This window comes from Sorex araneus, chromosome X, assembly GCF_027595985.1.
Source record: "Sorex araneus isolate mSorAra2 chromosome X, mSorAra2.pri, whole genome shotgun sequence".
NCBI lineage: Eukaryota > Metazoa > Chordata > Mammalia > Eulipotyphla > Soricidae > Sorex > Sorex araneus.
In genome coordinates, this window is record NC_073313.1 from 333,772,921 (window position 1) to 333,789,218 (window position 16,298).

General features: G+C 52.6%; 1 protein-coding gene across 16 annotated transcripts in view; it reads left to right on the forward strand.

Annotated features, from left to right (window-relative positions):
- The window catches only part of DYSF (dysferlin), a 214,406-nt gene that overhangs the window by 42,979 nt on the left and 155,129 nt on the right, over nucleotides 1-16,298 (forward strand). For all 16 annotated transcript variants that reach the window (XM_055122406.1, XM_004609122.2, XM_055122407.1 and 13 more), the window contains exons 4-5: nucleotides 11,784-11,889; nucleotides 15,720-15,834. In XM_055122406.1, coding sequence (XP_054978381.1) covers nucleotides 11,784-11,889; nucleotides 15,720-15,834 — 221 coding nt within the window. The remainder of the gene's footprint in view (nucleotides 1-11,783; nucleotides 11,890-15,719; nucleotides 15,835-16,298) is intronic.

Genomic DNA, 16,298 nt, shown 5'->3' on the forward strand with positions numbered 1-16,298 from the left:
AATGACCTGTGTAGTATAGTGGGCAGTATAGTATAGTGGGTAGTATAGTATAGTGGGTAGTATAGTGTAGTGGGTAGTATAGTATAGTGGGCAGTATAGTGTAGTGGGTAGTATAGTGTAGTGGGTAGTATAGTATAGTGGGTAGTATAGTGTAGTGGGTAGTATAGTGTAGTGGGTAGTATAGTGTAGTGTAGTGGGTAGTATAGTATAGTGGGTAGTATAGTATAGTGGGCAGTATAGTGTAGTGGGTAGTATAGTGTAGTGGGTAGTATAGTATAGTGGGTAGTATAGTATAGTGGGTAGTATAGTGTAGTGGGTAGTATAGTGTAGTGGGTAGTATAGTATAGTGGGTAGTATAGTATAGTGGATAGTATAGTATAGTGGGCAGTATAGTATAGTGGGTAGTATAGTATAGTGGATAGTATAGTATAGTGGGCAGTATAGTATAGTGGGCAGTATAGTATAGTGGGTAGTATAGTGTAGTGGGTAGTATAGTGTAGTGGGTAGTATAGTGTAGTGTAGTGGGTAGTATAGTATAGTGGGTAGTATAGTATAGTGGGTAGTATAGTGTAGTGGGTAGTATAGTGTAGTGGGTAGTATAGTATAGTGGGTAGTATAGTATAGTGGATAGTATAGTATAGTGGGCAGTATAGTATAGTGGGTAGTATAGTATAGTGGATAGTATAGTATAGTGGGCAGTATAGTATAGTGGGTAGTATAGTATAGTGGGTAGTATAGTGTAGTGGGTAGTATAGTGTAGTGGGTAGTATAGTGTAGTGTAGTGGGTAGTATAGTATAGTGGGTAGTATAGTATAGTGGGCAGTATAGTATAGTGGGTAGTATAGTATAGTGGGCAGTATAGTATAGTGGGCAGTATAGTATAGTGGGCAGTATAGTATAGTGGGTAGTATAGTATAGTGGGTAGTATAGTATAGTGGATAGTATAGTATAGTGGGCAGTATAGTATAGTGGGTAGTATAGTATAGTGGGTAGTATCATGTAGTAGTATAGTACAGTGGGTAGGGTGTTGGCATGTGCTCGACCTGGGTTTGGTCCCCAGCACTGGGTATGGCTCCCGATCTTACCAGGAATGATCCTTGAGTGCAGAGCTAGGAGTAAGCTTTATCACCCCATGTGGCCCCAAATAAAACACCCCCCCAAAACCCTCTCCCCCTATATCCCCCCTCTGCTTCCCTTTGCTGTTGCCGTGACCTGTCTGGTTAGAGTGCTCAAAGCTTTCTTGGTTGAGAAGCTGACGGGTCACACACTTGTGGTGTAGTGGAGGTTTGTACTTCGGTTGTGGTGCTGGGGATCCCAGACAACACTGGGGATGCACTTGGCATGTAGGGGGTGCCAGGGTGGAGCTCATGGTAGGGCATGGCAGGTGCCCTATGACTGAGCTATCCTGGGCCCGTCCTTCATTTAGTTTAGCAGACACGAAATGAGGACCAGAGAGATGTTCAGAGGGATGGTGTGTGTGTGTGTGTGTTCTGCATGTGGGAGCCCTGGATAGTAACTCTGGTACCACACAATTCCTGGAATACCATTGAATATAAAGTAAAAAAAAAAAAAGATAAGGAATGAGAAGCCCTTTTGGAGCCCCCTATTTATTTAGAAATGTTATTGTTATTATTATTATTATTATTATTATTTTATTTGGGGGCCATAACTGGCAGTGTTCGCATCTTACTCCTGGCTCTGGACTCAGGGGTCATTCCTGGGAGGCGGAGGTTTCAGGGACTGTTTGTGATGCCAGGGATCAAACTGGGGCTGAATGCTTGCAAGTTAAGTGCCTCAAGCCCTGTGCTATCTCTCCAACCCCATAGGAGATTTTTTTTTTTAACGTGATCACAATACAGCTGTTAGCTTTGGTAGATGGAACGAAGTCACCATACTTTCGTCTCATCTGCTCCTCCTATTTTGATCCTGTCAACGAAGCAGGCGCTGTCTTCAGTGGCTGTGCCCATGCCCGCGGCCCACTGCAGGGACCAGCCAAGGGCCTGTGGTCATCATGTTGCTCTGGGCTCTGGCCGAGATCTGTTGCTGACCCTGTAGAGTGGTGGTGGGTAGAAGATGGTCTCGTGTGGAGGACAGAGAAGTAACAACTTTAATTTCTGCTGTTTTTTTAGTTTTCTTTTTCCCTCCTGGGTTTGGCACGACCTGACAAGGCTTTGGGCGTTTGGGGAGCACAGGCAGTTTCTCTGTTCCTGATTCCCGTTTTCACGGAGCAGGTTGTGTGAAAAACATGTAGGATGAACAGCAAAGCCAACCTTTGTTTAAGAAAGTAGAGGACGGAGGCTGGAGAGACAGCACAGCGGGCGGGGCACTTGCCTTGCACACGCTCAGCTCAGGTTCAGTCCCTGGTGTGCCTTACGGTCCCCTGAGCCCGCCAGGAGTAATTCCTGAGCACAGAGCCAGAGGAAGTCCTGAGTACAACCAGGTGTGGTTAAACATTGAAAACAATCAAAACAAATAAAATGTGGCCCCCGTGGTCCCATTGCCCAGAGTTACTAATGAGCTCAGAGCCAGGAACAGCCCCTGAGCACTGCAGGGTGTGGTCTGGCACCCCATCCCCCCCCAACAAAACCACCACCAAATAAGGTGTGTATGAAGCAGGTGACACTGTATCTAGTTCACACGCCCTCAGGAGCAGCTGTTATTAGGCCTGAGTTCCCAGAGGACAGGAGTTTTGTCAGACCTGCGGGAGAGCTTCCACAGGACACATTTGCTGTGGTACCAGGGATGAAATTCATGCCCTCATCAGGCTCTTGCACTGAGTCACAATCCTGGGCCCCAATGATACGGTTGCTGGTGGCTTCTGTCAGCGGGGAGAAGGGAGAAATGGCAGCCTGGAGAGAGGAGTCTACCACCTCCCTCTCTCCCCGCCTCGGTCACCTGGGAAGTGCCTGGAAAGTCTGGGACCGATGGAAGTTTGAGATGAGCTCCTGCATGGTACACCCCTGTCTAAGCAGCCCCCTGGGGCAGCCGTCGAGCTGCACCCAGAGTCCACTTGTTTGTTTGTTTGTTTTTTTCTTTTTGGGTCACACCCAGAGATGCACAGGGGTTACTTCTGGCTCTGCACTCAGGAATTACTCCTGGCGGTGCTTGGTGGACCATATGGGATGCTGGGATTCGAACCCGGGTTGGCCGCGTGCAAGGCAAACGCCCTACCCGCTGTGCTATCACTCCAGCCCCCAGAGTCCACTTGTTTTGCAGGTGTGGGAGATGATCCCCATCGCCCGATTACTCGGGGAACCGTGGGCTCTGGCTGCGGCGAGGAATTGCTATTTGCAGGAAAGGAAAGTCAGTCCGAAATCTTACTCAAGCTCTCGGTCTGTCACCTTCCCTCACAGAAATTAATTTCGGGAGAAGATGAGTAGGGAAGTAAAATAATTTATTTAAAGATAATGAGGAACAAGAGAGAGAGAAAAAAAGAGGAAGAGGAGAGAGAGAGGAGGGGGGAGGGAGGGGGGAGCATTGAAGAAAGAACATGAGCTGTGGGGCAGGAGAGATAGTACAACGGGACTGGGCACTTGCCTTGCATGTGGCTGACTGGGATTCTGTTCCTGACATCCCATATAGTCCCCTGAGCACTACCAGAAGTGATTCCTGAGTGCAGAGCCAGGAGTAACCCCTGATCATTACCAGGTGTAACCCCCCCCTCGCCCCCAAAGAATGTGTGTGTGTGTGTGTGTGTGTGTGTGTGTGTGTGTGTGTGTGTGTGTGTGGAGAGAGAGAGAGAGAGAGAGAGAGAGAGAGAGAGAGAGAGAGAGAGAGAGAGAGAGAGAGAGAGATGTGAAGGTATTCAAGAAAGAATGTGGGCTTCTGCAGAGGCAGAGAGAGCTGTTAGGGCTGGGTTATATGTGGATGTTCTTCAGGTTACTTGCCTGGAGTTTTCTGTGGACATGAGTTTATCAAGCTGTTGTCATCAAGGAAGAGCTTTGAACTTTTGGTCCTCCTTCAGGTCCTCATCACAGGTGTTAGTGTCTGCTCGAGGTTCTTCTCTCCCGCAGGGATCCAGGCTCCTCTTAAGCCAACAGGCGCCAGTCAGAGTCTTATCAAGCCTCAGTTCTTGTGTCCACAAAGTGGGTCCAGCCGTAATGCTTTTATCTGCCTTAGGGCTAGTGACAGAATAACTAGCTCAAATCCCATCTTGGTTTTATTATGTCCCAAGAACTCATTTCCAGCCACCCCTCCACCCCCTCCTACCTCTCTCCCTGCCTGCTTCAACATGACTGTAAAGGACTTTCCTGCCATGTTTTAATGGAACATTTTTGTTTGTGAAAATAATAGAACAATATGGATCTTGTAGAGTGATTCTACATAAGAGAATTCTAGGTGTGGTGCAAAAGAGACTCAGACGAGGGCCAGGAAGATGGCCCTATGGGTTGAGCACATTCGCAGGAGGTATCTAAGTTTCATGTTCCATTATTATTGTTATTATTATCATTACTATTTTGGTTTTTTGGCCACACTGGAGATGCTCTAAGCATACTCCTGACTCTGCACTCGGGAAGCTCCTGGAGATGCTCAGGGGACCACATGGGATGCCAGGGATCGAACCCAGGCCTGCCACGTCCCTGCTGTACTATCACTTCGGTTCTCCATTATAAATTTTAATGTTTGAGTTGATGAAAATTTAAGGGCATCTAAAAACAGGAGAAACCAATACCCAGAGAGATGGCTCCTGCTCATTCGAGTCTCTCATCTGGCCAGTGCTTCCCGAACTTCTAAGTTCTAAGTTCTTTTCCTTGGCTTTTGGGCCACACCCTGGTGGTGCCTAGGGGCTATCACTGAGTTGATGCTGGGGTCATTCCTGGCCGTGCTTGAGGGATCAGGAGGTGCTGGAGGTCACACTTGGTCTTCTGCATCAAAGCCCATGCTCACCTCCCCCCCGCCCCCCCGCCCCCAGCCACATCTCGGTCCTGTTCTCCATCTCTTCGTACCTTTCTTTTTTTGTTTTTGTTTTTATTTTTGTTTTTGGGCCACACCCGGCGATGCACAGGGGTTACTCCTGGCTCATGCACTCAGGAATTACTCCTGGCAGTGCTCGGGGGACCATATGGGATGCTGGGAATCGAACCTGGGTCGGCTGCCTGCAAGGCAAACGCTCTACCTGCTGTGCTATCGCTCCAGCCCCTCTTCATACCTTTCTTGGAGTTCCCTAAGTCAGACGTTTCTCTTTTTCCCCCGCAGCAGGAAGCATATTATACACACGTTTTTTTTGTGCCTTTTTTTTTTTTTAAATTTACTTACCTGTGTCTGAGGAGGATTCCCCCACATCTGTGTTGATCCCCCGCAGCGCTCTGCTGTGTGACTGTGTGCAAGATGCGCTTGCGGGCGCTGTCTGCCCATGTGCCTCTGGCTGGCCCCTCCGTTGGACTCCTTCAAACAGCCATGTAAAATAAAACGAACAGCCTGATGTTATCACATCCAAATGCCCAGATTTCTTCGTGCTTCATTAAAATATACTCGGTTGATTTGGACCCTCCCCCATGCGCCAGACTGGAGCTGCCCTCGGTGCAGGTCGGGGAGCTGCTCTCTGTGGGCGGGGAGCTTGGGGGGCAGGGCTCCCCAGGGGACACTCCTAGTCAGTGAGTTACAGGCTGTGCCCGCTCTGCTCTCTCCCGCCTGGCTTCCCTTTCAGGGCGGGGGATGCCCGTGGCTCTCCCAGCGCCCACACTTCTGTCCCCACATTCCAGCAGCTCCAGGGAACAGCAGCGCGGCTGTTTTTGCTGCATTGTTCCACGCGTGGGCCGGAGAGGATGGAGATGGGAAATGGGTCAGGGTCCTCTGGGATTCCGTGCTCAGCGCAGGCCCCTCCTCATCCCCCAGGTCCCTCCTGACCTTATCTGACCCGACTGAGTCCTTACGGCCTCTGCTGGGTGACCCTGAGCCTGCAGCATCCCTGACCTGTGCCCTGGAGTGGGCGTCTTTCTTTCCTGGGGCGTCCTAAGCAGTGCCGGGGGTGCCTGGAGCCCTTTCCCAGGGACAGCTGGGCTGGGTGGGCCAGTGGTGGGGGGCCACGGGAGACAGCGCTGCCTGCACCCAGCTGCTGGGGGATCACAGGGGCCTTCAGGGTCACATCCTGGGGTTCCCATTGGAGCCAATGATGCCAGGAATCGAACTCCGGCCTTGCGTAGGCGCCTGACCCCTGAGCACTGGCCTAGGCCCATGAGTCAGTCTTGATCTCTGGAGGGGGTTTGGGCCCCCTCCAAGGCTTGGGCCCCCTCCGAATAAAGCCAAGACTCCCCCATGCTCCAGGACCCACGAGGGGCCGTGGGGGTCTCCTGCCTTGGTGCCTCAGGCCGTCCCTTCAGGGGACTCCGTCCTCCTCCTGCTTCTCTGGGGGCAGCTGACGGCAGCCTCCGGCCCTTCCTCCCAGGGGAGCAGAGATGGAGGAGCCACTTAGCTCTTGAAAGGGACTGGCCCAGGGCCCACCGCAGGGGCAGGAGGGGGGAATCCAGGAGCCAGGCTTGGGGGAGGAAATAACAAGCAATCCCTCCAGGCCGCTCTGAGGGCCGGGGCTGGCAGGGGTGGGGCCAAGCTTCCTTCTGCATTTCCTCTCATTGTTCCCCGCCCCTCTTCCGGGAATTCTCCCGGGTGGGGGCGGGAGGGCTGGCTGCCCAAAGGGAGCTGAGGGGCTGGGCTCCGCTCTGCGCCCTCTGGCCTCCGCCAGGCCTGTCCCCAGCCCCCAGGCTCCCCCCACCAGCTGGACACAGTCCACCTTCTGCTTCCCCACACTGACCACCTGGGAGTCCCCACAGGGAATCCTGGGCATCATGGGCCTGCCAGAGTGACTCGCCAGGCCCTTCCTGCCTCAGTTTCCTTCCTGGTGCGGCTGATGCTGGTCGCCAGTGAGATTCAGTGTTTTCTCCTCCTCACAGCCGTTCTTCCTGGTGTGGCTGACCAAGTTGCCACCCTGGGTTGTGGGCACTTAGTGACTCCGAAGTCGGTGGGACCCCATGTGGGTGGCTTAGACAAGGCAGAGAGGAGAGAAACGGTCACTTTCTCCCGATTCCCTTCTGTCACCCTGGGACCTGCGGGGACGTCCAGGGCTGATAAAGTCTGTGATGAGCCCCTGTGCAGCACGGGCCAGAGCCCTGTCCAGCCACACCAGGTGCTCGTCCAGCCCCACCTGATGTCCACTTGATCCCTGCCACCCAGTTTCTGGGGGGGCGGGGTGGTGGGGACTGTGGACTCAGGTTGGAGCGAGGATTTGCTCTTTGTAGGAAAGGAAAGTCAGGCCTTCCCCAGGGTTACCAGGTTCTTGTCTTGCCTCCCAGAAAAGAATTTCAGGAGTACACACACAGTGAAATAAAACAGATTTTAGGGGCTGGAGTGATAGCACAGCGGGGAGGGCATTTGCCTTGCATGAGGCCGACCTGGGTTCGATTCCCAGCATCCCATATGGTCCCCTGAGCACCGCCAGGAGTAATTCCTGAGTGCAGAGTCAGGAGTAACCCCATGTGCATTGCCAGGTGTGACCCAAAAAAGAAAATAAAAAAAAACAGATTTTATTCCGAGGGCTTTTAGAAAGGGAAAGGAGGGAGAGAAAGTGAGAGAGTGGGACACGCTCAAGAGAGAAGGCGTGTGGGCTTCTCCAGAGATGGAGAGAGCCCCAGTACACAGCTCAAGAAGGGAGATGCTGGCAACACGTGTGCTTGGCCATGTGGGCACAAGCAGCACATGGACCCAGGCAGCTCATATGCTTCCTTCCTTTGTTCAAGTTGGCTTCTGTAGGGTTTCTCCCACCTGCCCCCATGTGCGGCTTCCTAGCTAGGGAAGAGTCCGTTGCTGGGGTTGTTGCCAAGGCGGTGGAGTTGGGAATGGTCCATGGTTGTCCTCTTTGAAATTCTTTTCCTGGCCTTTGTTCCTGCTGGAACTTCTCTCAGGGAGAGTGTGTGCATGCATGTGTGTGTGTGTGTGTGTGTGTGTGTGTGTGTGTGTGTGTGTGTGTGTTCAGCCTGCTCTGGGTCTGATGCCAGTGCCAGGTGAAGGTCTGCCCCTTAGCGCACGCGGTGGGCTCTCTGCAGCCTTGGGCTATTCGTTCTTTTACATCCTAGGAATCCCATTGCCATGGGGGCCTTCCCAGCCTACCTGCTTATATCAACTCGAAGCACAGGTCTGACCTGTGCTGGGAAGGAAGATTCTAGCAACATGATCTCTGGCTTCAGGGAGGGCCTTTGAACCTGGAATGAGGGTGAGAGAACATGTCTCCCTACAACCTTTTCTTTTTTAAAAAAATTTAAAAATTTTTAAATGAATCACCGTGAGGTACAGTTACAGACTTCAGTGCTTACGTTTCAGTCATAGAGTGGTCAAGTGCCCATCCCTCCACCAGTGCCCATTCTCCACCACCAATGATCCCAGCATCCCTCCCAACCCCCCTATCCCTACCCCCACCCCACATCTGTGGCAGGGCATTCCCTTTTGCTCTCTCTCTCCTTTTGTACAACCCTTTATTTATCTTTGTTTTTTTTTATATTTGTATTTTTTTTTATTTATATATTTTTTTTGGGGGGGACATGTGGGGCACACCAGTGACACTCAGGGCCTCATGCTGGCTCTGTGCTTGGGGATCACTCCTAGAGGTGCTGGGAGACCTGGTGGTCCTGGGAAGCCAACCCTTTGCATGTAACACAGATAACCCTTTGAGCTACCCCCACCCCCCTCATTCCCCTTTGCCCTTTATTTAAAGAAATCTAGAAATCTTGATCGTGTGAGTGCCCCAGGCTTGTTGCCTTGCTGTCAGGGAAACTGCAAAGCAAACACGCATCTGTGGAGTTCAAGAGGGAGGGCCAAAGAGTCATTATTGTTTAGTTTCGGTTCAGACGTTTACCCAAACAGCTACTGGTTGGTTGGTTTATTTATTCTTCATGATAAAATGTGCCAAGACCCTGCACTGCACTGCAACAACTGACGCTGTACTGACCACGTCTGGGAAACTGTGTCGCTATCACTGTGCTGTCTCCAGGATGCCCTGCTCCTGCATCCACTCTCAGCCTCCTCTTCTCCTTTCCCCACCCCGGGAACACCCCTATCTCTGCAGCTTGCCTGTCTCATGGATCCCATGAGGGGATCTGGCCCTCTTTGTGCTCTCATGTTTGGCACAGCATCTCCAGTGCTTACCAGGTGGAAGCACTTGTCAGAGTTTTATTCCTTTTTAGGGCTAAGTAATATTCCTTCACCTTGATATGCCATGTTTGGTTAATTGATCTGTCGCTAGGCGTGTTAACGAAAGCAGGGTACTTGCTGCTTCCCCAGTGGCTCTTAGAAATTTGAATCTTGTATCGAACACAGATGTACAGATATGCGGGAACCCTGGCTTTAAGTAATTGGGGGGCATTTATCCAGGAGTAGAACACTTCTAGGCTGCTAGAAGTCAAATTTATGGGTCAGGAGGTCATCCTATGTGTGTTTAATTTTAAAATAAGATCTACTTGAGGCCAGAGAGATAAAATAGTGGGCAGGGCCCTTGTCTTGTACATGACTGACCTGAGTTTGATCCTGGCATCCCATAAGGTCCTGTGAATACCACCAGGAGGAGTAATTTCTGAGTTCAAAGCCAGGTGTAACCCCTGAGTATCGCAAGGTATGACCGAAATACCAAAACCGAATAAATAAAATAAGTGCTACACAAGGCAGTGTTTGGGATTTGCCAAGGCTATTTTTGATGGTGCTCAGGGAGGCCATATCCCATATAACGACCATTGTCCATAGTAATTGCACCACGTCCCATATAGCCACCATTGTCCATAGGAACTGCACCACATCTCAGATAACCACTGTTGTCCATAGGAACTGCACCATATCCCAGATAACTACCACTGTCCACAGGAACTATACCACATCTCATATAGCCACCATTGTCCTTAGGAACTGCACCACATCTCAGATAACCACCGTTGTCCATCAGAACTGCACCACGTCCCATATAGCCACCCATGTCCATAAGAACTACACCACATCCCTTATAACCCCCATTGTCCATAGGAATCATACCACATCCCATATAATCACTATTGTCCATAGGAACTGCACCATGTCCCATATAGCCACCATTGTCCATAGGAACTGCATCACATCCCATATAATCACTATTGTCCATAGGAACTGCACCACGTCCCATATAGCCACCATTGTCCATAGGAACTGCACCATATCCCATATAGCCACCATTGTCCATAGGAACTGCACCACGTCCCATATAGCCACCATTGTCCATAGGAACTGCACCATATCCCATATAGCCACCATTGTCCATAGGAACTGCACCACGTCCCATATAGCCACCATTGTCCATAGGAACTGCACCACGTCCCATATAGCCACCATTGTCCATAGGAACTGCACCACATCCCATATAACTCCATTGTCCATAGGAACTGCACCATGTCCCATATAGCCACCATTGTCCATAGGAACTGCACCACATCCCATATAACTCCATTGTCCATAGGAACTGCACCACGTCCCATATAGCCACCATTGTCCATAGGAACTGCACCACGTCCCATATAGCCACCATTGTCCATAGGAACTGCACCATGTCCCATATAACCCCATTGTCCATAGGAACTGCACCACGTCCCATATAGCCACCATTGTCCATAGGAACTGCACCACATCCCATATAGCCACCATTGTCCATAGGAACTGCACCATGTCCCATATAACCCCATTGTCCATAGGAATTGCACCACATCCCATATAGCCACCATTGTCCATACTAACCATTTTCCATTTCTACAGTAGTTCGTAAGGTTCCAGTTTCTCCACATCCTCACCAACACATGTTATTTTCCATTTTTTCAGTTGAAAAGAATTTACAGTATCTTACTTCACAGGTTTCTAGTATCAGCTGTTAGGTCAAATATAAGTTTTATTTCTCACAGCCATAAAAACCATGATCAGGCCTGCTGCTCTGGAGCCTGGGACCGGAGGGCTCCCAGCAACAGTGTGCTGCTTATGCACAGGGACAGAACCCAGGACCAGGGCCAAGAGCCACCAGTGCTTTCTGGCCCGGTCACCATGGGGTGCAGAGTTGAAAGCAGCCACTCCCATCACCTGTGACCCCAGCAAACGCAGTTTATACATTTTTGTGTGTGTATCGGGGTGGTGGAGGGGTGTTTATCCACCCCCGACAGTGCTCAGGGCTTATCTCTAGCTCTGTGCTCAAGGATCACTCCTGGTGATACCCAGGGACCCAGATGAGGTGCTGGGGATCGAACTGGGATCAGGTGCGTCTGAAGCATACGCCTGATTCCCTGTCTCTCTCTGGCCCAGCGTGTCGTGGTTGGGGCCCACAGCCATTGTCTGGGCTCCCTCAAGCGATGTCTGGTCTTCCTGAGCCCTTCCCTTCCCGGGCCCCTTCTCGCCGTGCGCTGAGGGGCCTCGCCTATGCAGCCCCGTCTCCCTGCAGGGGAGACTGACAGTTGCCATTCCAACCCTGGGAAACATGCGCCGAGCCCAGGGTCCTGGTGGGCAGAACCTCCCCTTCGTGGGAGTGGAAGGGGCACAGGGTGGACAGGCGTGGCTGGACGCCTGGGGATGGACGGTGGCTCTTAGCCCTCTCCTGCGGGGACAGTGGCCTGGTGTCCCAGCAGTGGTGCGGAGGGCCCTGGGGAGTCTTGAGATCTGGGTGACTGTGCCCCTCTTGGCCAACTGGCCTTGTTGCAGAGCCTGTGAGTGGCGTGGGGGGGTTGGGGGGTGGGGAGGGTTGCTGTGGAGAATGGGCACGCTGGGCCAGGCTCATACATTCCGTCATTCTCTCCTTGCAGGTTTCTGGGCGAAGCCAAGGTCCCCCTCAGGGAGGTCCTTGCCACCCCCAGTCTCTCTGCCAGCTTCAACGCGCCCCTGCTGGACACCAAGAAGCAACCCACAGGGGTAAGTGCGCCTGCGTCTGGCCCCTCTCATCCATCTCGGGTGCCCCTGGAGTGGGTGGTTCCTTGGACGCACTGTCTCTTCCCACGTGTCCAGGCAGCCTTGATTGTGACTGGCCCCGTCTCTCTGGTAGCCTCTGCTCCAGGCCCGGAATTCTGAGTCATCTGGGCCACAGGTGACCGGGAGACAGCCGGCTCTCCTGCCCACCAGGGCAGTCAGACCCCCTTCCTCTCCTCCTTTGTCCTTCCTGCTCCTTCCCCGACCTGCCCACTGCCTCCCAGTCCTCACAGACAATTCCCAGCCCTCGTCTCTGGCCTCCTGTTATTTTTAGAGGGCTAAATATACCCCGTGGGGTTCTTCCTGGTCAGTCAAGTGCCTGACCTTCCCTCCGAGCTGCCCCACCTCCCAGGGTGCACTGGGCGATTATTGATTTGGAAATACTTCCTCACCAGAAGTGTGAGAGTGTGTGTGTGTGTGTGTGTGTGTGTGTGTGTGTGTGTGTGTGTGTGTGTGTGTGTGTGTGGTGGTGGTGGTGGTGGTGGTGGAGAAAGAGAGAAACAGACAGACAGACAGACAGACAGACAGACAGACAGACAGAGACAGAGATAGACAGAGAGAAACTAGGGCCCTTCCCTGGCTTGGCTGGTCAGTCCAGGCCTAGCTCTGAGTAAAAGCACGACTGTTTTTTGAGCCCAGGGCAAGACACGACCCAGGTCCCAAGCAAGTCCATGTTCAGCTGAAACAAATACCCCAGGGCCCAGCGCCTGTCTTCCCAGGCTGGCCTTGACTTGTGTGTCTTCCTCATTCCTGCCCTAGAGATGCTGGAATGTTCTCCTGAGGCAATGTCCCTCCCTGAGCATCTATTTCTTTCTTCCTGTGGCTCGCTGGGGGCTGATCCTGCTCACTGCCCTGCTCAGGGCCCGTCCTCTTCCCTTTATGCCTGTCCCAATGCTGGTTTCTCGGTGCTCCTCGTGGCCATGAGTGCCTCTCTGCAGGGCTGGAACATTCCATGGGTTCTTACAAAGGACATTTGTGACCCGGTGTACAGCAACAACGACACAGGCGCAGTGTTCTAAGCCAGGTTGGCTGTTGCTCCACATGTCTCAGGGAGGTGCAGCCTGCTCTGCTCACGCCTCACTCTGCTCAGGAAAGGCCCCAGGGGTGGGAGTGGGGGCTCTGGGGACCATATGTGGTGCCTGCGTAGAGTTGGGGCCCGTGTGCGCATGAACCCGGTTCCCTCTCTCTCATCCTATCCTCTCTTTATAACAAATGCTCTACGTTGTGTGTTTATCTGTTTTTGCTGCTGCAGCTCTGCGTTCTGCTCAGATGTTGGCTGCACTGGGAGGAGTCTGTGCTTTACTTAGGGAAGTAACCAGGTGTCTTGTAGGGCTTCACCCCAACTAGGTGCATGGTCTGTGTTTGTGGGGAGAAGGAGTGATGGGTCAGGCCACCTGTGTCAAATGGACCCCCCCACCCCATCTCTACGATACAGGCCCAGCTCATGCCGAGCCCAGTAAGACCCTAGCCTCATTGTATTCTGTTTGTGCTTGTTGATTTTCTGCTGCCACCATCTCAAAATTCCTAATAATTTTGGAACAAGTGGGGTCAGGCATATGTTGCATTTGTTAGGTTCTGGGTTTGATCCTTGAAACTGAAAAATACAAAAAAAATTTTTTTTTTTTTTTTAATGAGAGGCTCCTATGTTTATTTTGCACGGGGCCTGTGAATTATTTGGCTGGTGGTTTTATAGCACTTCCGGAGGGTGGGGCATGACTGGGGTATGGGGTGGGGGACTTCCTGTCTCTCATAGGAATCTCATGAGATTCCAGTAGTTGCAGCAGAAACAGTATTTTTAGATTAAATGAAAAAAATAATAAGATTAATGTAAGATTTAGAGAAAAGCAGCAAGTACAAAAAGCGTTTTATCCTACTTAATTTCAGATTAAATTGTCGACCAAACATCCAACCAGCCTCTGTATTTTTTATGGTTAAGGAGTTTTTACTACATAACTGCAGTACAGTCTTCAAAACCAGTTTAGCCTTGAAACAGCACTATAGTGAAAGCCAAATCCCGCCCCACCCCCAACAACGCCCCCAACTCACATTCCTGGCGCTGGTTCTTCAAGTGGCGACACCTAGTGGTGAATAAGGAACCTGCAAGATGGGCGAGGCACCACCCCTGTTCTGATGTGAAAGGGTCTGTCTCTTTGCCTTACGGTCTTCCTTTCTCAATGTCCAGAGTCCCACCTTCCTACTTGCCCTGCTTTCCCTTGACCTGGCTTTCCTGGCCAGACCTCTGCTGGAGAGTTCGAGCCCCAGATTCAAAATATCCAGAACCTTTCAGATCAGACTTTGTGCTTGAACAGCTTTGACACTATTACATCAGGAACAATCATACAACCAGAACCTGGAACAATGCCGACTGTCTCACGCGAAGTAAAAGCAAAACCTGATAGTCAGCAGAGCTGTATGCCATCAATTTAAAAGTGTTAGAAGTGTGTCAAATGTGAACAGTGGGGCAGTTGCAGCCATTTAAAAAGTGATGCTTTCACAAAAGTGTGTGTGCCTTCCAAATTCCAAATGTTCTTAAATGCAGCCTTATTAGTCCGGGCAATATGAAGGCTGCCCTGGAGGGGCCTGCTGGGCCTGTGGTGCCAGGGATACTCAGAGCCTGGTGGCTGCAAGGGGTTTGGGGATGGGGGCTGTCCTAGTCTACCCTGTCTTCAGTCTGGGGACTTGAACAGTGCAGGTTTGGTGGCTGGGCTGGTGGGGGGTGCTCAAGGCAGCATCCCTCTGTCCATGTAAGTGGTGTGGCCAGACTCACCTCTCACTGGTCAGAGGTGGGGCAGCTGAGGGGAGCTGGGAGTGAGAGGGGCCCCAGAAGCTGAGGGCACCTGAGACCCCCTGGAGTTATCTGAGTCTGAGCAGAAGAGCAAAACTGGGCTATCTCTGGAGAAAAAGGTCTGTGTGCGTGTGTGAATGTATGTGTATACATGTGTATGTTTATGTATGCATAGGGACACATATGTGTATGGGTGTGTACCTGTGTATGCATGCCTGTGTGTACGCATGTGTGTTTGGCTGAGCAATGGTCACAGGGCCTTTTCCCAAAGAGGCTGAGAGCTGAAGGTCCACGCCGGCCCATCCTTAGGGCACATGTGCCACGGTCGCTTGCTCACGCCTCTCACCACAGCAGAGCTCTGGGATTCATACCCCACATGCTATCACAGAGTTCAGTCACACACCTGAGCTCCACTGCAGCCGGTGCACCCCAACTCCCTCCCAGCCCGCTACCCCCGGCCCGTCTTTCCTGTGCTGTCACCGAGCCTCTGTCCTGACGTCTGTCCTGACCCTCACTGGAGCTGCTGACCCGTCCTGTCAGCCCAGCTGTGCCTCCCCGAGCCTGGGAGGGCTTACGTCCACACCTGCTCTCGGCACAGAGAGGGGGCGATTTTGCTCAGGGTCCCGCAGCTGCCGAGGGGTGGGGCCTATTCCAGATTCTGTATTTTGTTCTTTGGTGGGGTGCTCAGGAGACCCGGGGGCCACTCCTGACGATGCCCCACCAATGTCCAGTCATGCAACGTCAGGACCTGAGGATGCATGCGGTGCTGCTCGGGGGGCTAGACCCAGTGACGCTCAGGGGACCATGTGCTGCCAGGGTTGGAGCTCAGGAGGGGGCACGACACCCAGCTGGGCCCCTGCCCGCTGTGTGAGTGTTTCCTCATCCAGGCCACGCGTCTGACAGCCCTTGTTCCATTGAAGGGAGAAGAGGAAGCCTATGGCAGGCTGGGGTGCGAGGCCAGCCCACCCGCCCACTCTCTCCTCTCTTCCAGGCCTCGCTGGTCCTGCAGGTGTCCTACACACCCCTCCCAGGAGCCGTGCCCCCATTCCCCCCATCAGCATCTCTGGAACCTTCCCCGACGCTGCCTGACCTGGACATGATGGCCGGTGAGGAGCAGGTTGGGGAGGGGGACAGCGGGGCCGGGGGGGGGGGGGAGCCCAGAGGTGCATCCCCACCCGGGGAGGACTGCGGTGAGGATGCAGCCGGCCTGCGGCCCAGACGGGTGAGGTCGTGGGCAGGGAGGGCTGAGGGCTGGGCCCTGCCCAGTCGGGGCGGGCTTGGGCAGGTGTGCTGGGATGGAGGCCCTGGTGCCGTGTTTCCCAGCCCTGGCTCCCGGCAGGCCTGGGCGCTGCAGCAGCAGAGCTAGGTTTCCATGCAGGGCTGAAGTCAGGAGATGGGAGTTCTAGTCTTGCCTTTGGTGCCACGTCGCTGTGTGACTTTGGGCTGTTCCCAGTCCCTCTCTGGGCCTACTACATTCACTTGTAAAAGGAGCAGACTGAGCTAGTTCGGCCCCAGCTCTTGCCTCATGCCTCTGTCAGTCTCTCCTCAGCAGCACAGGGCGGGGCGCCCG